The sequence below is a fragment of the Anoplopoma fimbria genome, chromosome 5 (assembly GCF_027596085.1).
Source record: "Anoplopoma fimbria isolate UVic2021 breed Golden Eagle Sablefish chromosome 5, Afim_UVic_2022, whole genome shotgun sequence".
NCBI classification, from domain to species: Eukaryota; Metazoa; Chordata; class Actinopteri; order Perciformes; family Anoplopomatidae; genus Anoplopoma; species Anoplopoma fimbria.
In genome coordinates, this window is record NC_072453.1 from 2,409,503 (window position 1) to 2,414,785 (window position 5,283).

At 44.5% G+C, this 5,283-nt stretch overlaps 1 protein-coding gene across 1 annotated transcript; it reads left to right on the forward strand.

Moving 5' to 3' along the window:
* The first annotated feature begins 950 nt into the window (after positions 1-950).
* Positions 951-2,597, forward strand: LOC129091502 (somatostatin receptor type 5). Its single transcript, XM_054599158.1, has one exon. It carries the CDS (start codon positions 1,351-1,353, stop codon positions 2,368-2,370), a length of 1,020 nt encoding a protein of 339 aa, XP_054455133.1. The 5' UTR covers positions 951-1,350; the 3' UTR covers positions 2,371-2,597.
* Positions 2,598-5,283: the final 2,686 nt, after the last annotated feature.

Below are 5,283 nucleotides of genomic sequence, written 5' to 3' on the forward strand. Positions count from 1 at the left end.
AAATTCGATACAATCACTGGATCGTGGTTAAAGTGATGGGAAGAACGGACTAGTTTTTATTAAGCTTTGCTCGCAATATTGAAGGTGGGTGGCGGAACACACTGGAGGTTTTCTGGGGGACGTGCCCGGGGTATTCCAGCTATGCGTGTCAGAGCGGCAACAGGACGAAGGTCATCGCTCATCCAGAGTCTTTAATCTTGCCATCCCCCCTCCCGCCCACTCCTTCCAATCTACCCATCTCTTTCCCTGTCCTCCTTTCCGTCGTTTTACCTGACAAGCTTTCCGCTCTCTCGTCTCCTTTTCGCCTTTTGCTTTTCCTCTGTCACCTCTTCCTTTGTGGGATTGAGAAAAACAAGGTTGGAAGGGTTGGAGGAGGACGGAAGGACTCGAGAAGGCAAAAAAACAGCATCCCATGTCAAATGTCAAAAAACAAAAGCCCTGAAAAAACACACAGCAGACTTCTCTTTCCTGTCGGCAGATTTACTCAGTCTGGGTTGTAAAGGTGGGTGGCCCGATCAACGAGATAGTGTTATTATCTGCTTGTGTGTGTGTGTGTTTAGGTTTAGTTGTATGACCCCCCACTGAACTGTGGTGCGACAAAATGGATAGTGGGGAGGTGGGGTGAAGTAAACAGAAGCAGAGGGGCGAGAAGAAAGAGTGGAGGGAGAAAAAAGTTATGAAAACAAAAGTGTTGCAGCAGATGGGGCCGGGGTTTACCTTGGAAACAGCATTACGGCATAGGAACTGGGGGAGTACTGAGGGGGGGCGTGAGCCAAGCTGGGGTTTATCTCTGGAGACTGATGAACAAGGGGTGAGGGGGAGGTAGGGAGGGTTTGTGAGTGTGTGGGGTTTGGGGGGGGTAGCAGACACACTCCTTGAACACTGTGGGGGGAAGACATATAAAAGGGTTCCCTGGGAGAAAGAGTGTTCAGGCAAGCGTCCGAGTAGCTGTCCTGCTCATTTCCACACTGCTGGGCATCACGGAGTGTGTTTACGGGAGTGTGTGTGTGCACATGTGGAGAAGAGAGAAGCGTGCCGACTACCCCTCCAAAAAGGAATAAACTTTTTTAAAGTAGGTAACAGTTGACTGGATGGGGGGAAGATGAATGGTTGCTGAAGCCTGGCTACTCTTGAACCTGGGTACCGTGTTTGATTTTCAGGTTTTTTCGGTTGAGTTGTTTACTCCTCTCTCTCTCTAGTACTTTTAACTCCAACCACGGGGGAGTCAAGAGGCGACTCTTGAGCTGCTTGCAGAGGAATTCGAACAGAAGCAGAGATTTTTGTCCTCCTGAGCTGTAATAACTTTTTATTCTCTTCTTTTTGAGAAATTATTGGATGCGCTGAGGCAGAATGGGCGCCTCATCTCTATCAGATATAGACTTCAATCAGACGTATTTGGATGAGCATTATTTCTTTGAGGACAATATTGATGGCTATGGCATCACCATGGCCATACTCTACTTGGTGGTTTGCATCCTGGGACTAGCTGGGAACTCCCTCGTCATCATCGCCATTTTGAAATTGGACAAAATGTCGTCTTCCACGACCGTGTACATTTTCAACCTGGCTCTGGCCGACGGACTCTTCATGGTTGGCCTTCCCTTCATAGCGAGCCAGAACTTCCAGAACTACTGGATGTTTGGCGACACAGTGTGCAAAGTGGTCATGGTGCTGGACGGCATCAACCAGTTCACCAGCGTCTTCTGTCTGACGGCGATGAGCATCGACCGCTTCATGGCGCTGGCCGATCCGCTGCGGTTCGCCAGTTGGAGGACGCCGCGCTGGGCCAAGATGGTCTCGGCATTCCTGTGGCTGTTCTCGCTCCTAACCATCCTCCCCATGGCGCTTCACTTCTCGTCCGATCGAGGCCTGTGCATACCAGACCTTGTTTCGGACGCCTGGTGGCTCGGCATCCTGTCTTACACCTTCGTCATGGGGTTTGCTTTGCCGTTCATGGTCATGACGGCCTCCTACGCCGCCCTGCTGCTCACCCTGAGGGCCCAGCGGCTCCGGGCGCCGCCGGCCAACCCGGAGAGCCACCGGATGGAGCGGCAGGTCACCAAAATGGTGGTCGCAGTGGTGGTGGTGTTCGGGATGTGCTGGCTGCCGTTTTACACCTTCAACTTCTGCTCTCTGTATCAAACCGGCGTAGTCCTGCCCTTCGCCAGAGCTTTCGAGTTTGTGGTGCTGCTGTCGTACTCGTGGAGCTGCGCTAACCCCATCCTCTACGTCTGCCTCTCCGACACCTTCAGGAGGCACTTCCGCACACTCCTCTGCCCTGCTGCCAAGTCGTCTCCCAGCATGCAGTGCAACACCGAACGGTATGACTTAAATGACACAGGTGTGCGGGATGTGACCATTCTGGCGTAGAGAGACGACGAAAAACTGACTCACCGTTTTACTCCATTTCCTGTCACGATGCACTGCATGATACCTTCACCTTCTTTAAACTTTGTTACTCATTTGATGGTTTGTAGATATGTGATGAATTCTGTTTTTGTTTTATATCTCTATATAACTTGAAATGTATAAATTGTACATACTTTCTTGCCCTGGGCGATCAGATTTGCTGAATTTGAGGTTATTCTGCTCTTCGCTGTCTTAAATGTAGGTGTATTATTGTGTGTCTGTAGATATTGAGAGATTTTTTTAACACATGGTTAAATGTGGACTGTGTTTCTTTAAGTTTACCCTCTTCTCACTGGGGAAATTAAAACATTGCCTTTGTACTTTTTTGTCAGAGTTTCTTCCACAAATTAGTCGAAATGGAAGAAGAGAAAATGCAATGAGCATGATTTAGTTTGACTTCCCATAACACAAATCCTCTTTCTGGACAGAGTAAGAGCCCGCCTCCTGCTCCGTCTGACTCGAACCTACAATTGGCCCTCTTATAACTTTTCTCCACTGCCCCTCCTGTTATACAGCATCTCACCAGAACTAATGAAATGAGGCACAACAGGGCTGAAATGTAGACAGGTGGAGTGTAAACAGTCACATGCCTGTGGCCAAACACCAGCACAAAGACACACACACAGACAGGCCCTCCACTCCCACAGCTGGATTATGTCCTGGTGTGGGAGACTATCAGATGTGTGTGTGTGTGTGTGTGTTTGTGCCTGGGTGGCCGTGGTCATGCACCTGCACAGATGCATGTTGGGAACCTTATGTGCCATAGGCGTATTGTGATGTTCTGCTTGAGCTTGACCTGGCTAAGAGGATTTCCAAAATATACTTTTTAGGGATAAGGACAAGTGAACAAATTCAGCAACACATTTGCTCCATGGATTTTGGCACACAAGTTTTTCATATCTTTTGCTTTTAGCGAAAAAACAATGTAAAATGTCATCAGTTGAGAAATTTAAAAAGCAGTCTTAGGGTTTAGCTTGATGAAAATGAATTCTGACGAAACCCAAGGCTTTCATAAAGTCACGCAGAGGCATGTCATCCATCAAGTTATGATTTTCATGTACAGCAATAGCAGTTCCATGCTTCTCAGTCAGGTGGCTTTGGCTATAAGACCCATTTCTCCAATCAGCATGCATTATGGGTGATTTAACTGACAGGGATCAAAAACACATAAAAAATCAGTAATAAACAGACCCTAAATGTATCCAATCACAGTATATGCATCAGGAGATACATAAACAGAAAAACAGGAACTAGATAATACACTAACAACCTTGTAAAAAGTACATTTATAGAAACAGACTTTGGCTGTAAATGATCAGTGATGTAAATATGTTTAAATGAGAAAATGATGTGTGTGTGTGTGTGTGTGTGACAATCTGTATTTTTCTGACAGAAACATCAATGTGGACATGGGACTGGGACTTCACTTATATTGACCATATAGTCACTCTATATATATGAGCACTTCTCGGATGCTATTGCCATATTGACTGTAAATAAACATAGTTACTTGTGTTTTATTAATTTCTGTTGCATTATTTCACTGCAAATGACAAAAAACACACACAAACAGGTCATATACTCTGTTTTCTTGTGCATATGATAGGAAATCATGTGAAAAGATTCATAAATTAGCACTATGAGTCTTGCTTATTTCTGACATCTCTGTCACTCTTGAGTCATAGCAGTAGTGAACAGTTACAGTTAGTCAAGTACTACACTTGAAGTAATTTACTTAAGTCTTTCTATTGTGTGATACTTCTATTCCCCTACATTGCAATAGAAATTCAGGACTTTTACTTTAACAAAATATATTCATATTGTTGTACTTTTACTCAAGCTAAGTTTGTCACCCACCACTATATGGAAGCTCAATAAAAAAAAAAAAGGCATGTTGTTAAATTCTTGATTTTTCTTACTTCTGTAGGATAAACAAGCAAACATCTGCTTGGATACTTTCCCCGTTGGGCATTCTGTGAACTGGAAAGACCATAAATGTCAAGCCCGCTTGCTGAGACCCACTTGTGTCTTCCGGCTTGTTTTTTTTAAAGGAGCTCATAAACCCCTGCCACATCTCTTGAAAGTTTAAGATGCTCATGTGCCTACGGCTGAGAATTTGACAGACAGTAAGTAAACCAAGTTCAGCCCAAAAGCGCATAACACTCACAAACATACTAAAATAGTTTTGACATGATATCACGGGGCATAATTAGTTGCATATGATGTCGTCTCATGTTTTAATATTCATACAGGGAATTACCACATCTATTCAGAATCTAAATGTTTGCTGATTTAGGCCAACAAACGAACATCTGTATCTGTCAGGGTTTAACTGATTATTTCACCACTGTTACATCAAACTCTTCTTTTATAAAGAATGTTCATATGAAATCACTTTAGCCATGTACATATTCTAATTCACTTGAGAAATTAGCAGTTTAGTGTGGGTTTGAATTTGTCCCCTTTGTTAAGCATTAAATAAAGTGCAAAATGGCTCTACAATAGATCTCAATTGGTTTGTGTGCGGTAGCTGCCGCCTCAAAAGGCTGTGCTTAGGTAAAGTGGTGTTCAGGGTTACCAGAGGGTGTCATTGAGTTCTTGGTCATGTTATCTGTCTGGGAACATGCTGGTAGGTGGAGGCAGGGCTAGGTGGTGGAGTTCAGGAAGGGGAGAGTTAAGGGCATGTGGACTGTACACAGCAATAATCCTATTGGCTGCTCCCAAACGAACGTTCATTTTTTTTTTAACCCAAACAAGAAGTTGCAGTTCTTGTGACATCCACTAGGGGCTGACTTTTTGTCTAGGAGTCTTGGTCTTGATGTTTTCCATTAGTGAGTTTTTTCTCAGTCCCTAATAACAAAACACACTGATTAA

Bases quoted from the DNA above. Each gene is read 5' to 3' on its own strand.
- LOC129091502 (XM_054599158.1), top strand. From the start codon at position 1,351: ATGGGCGCCTCATCTCTATCAGATATAGACTTCAATCAGACGTATTTG.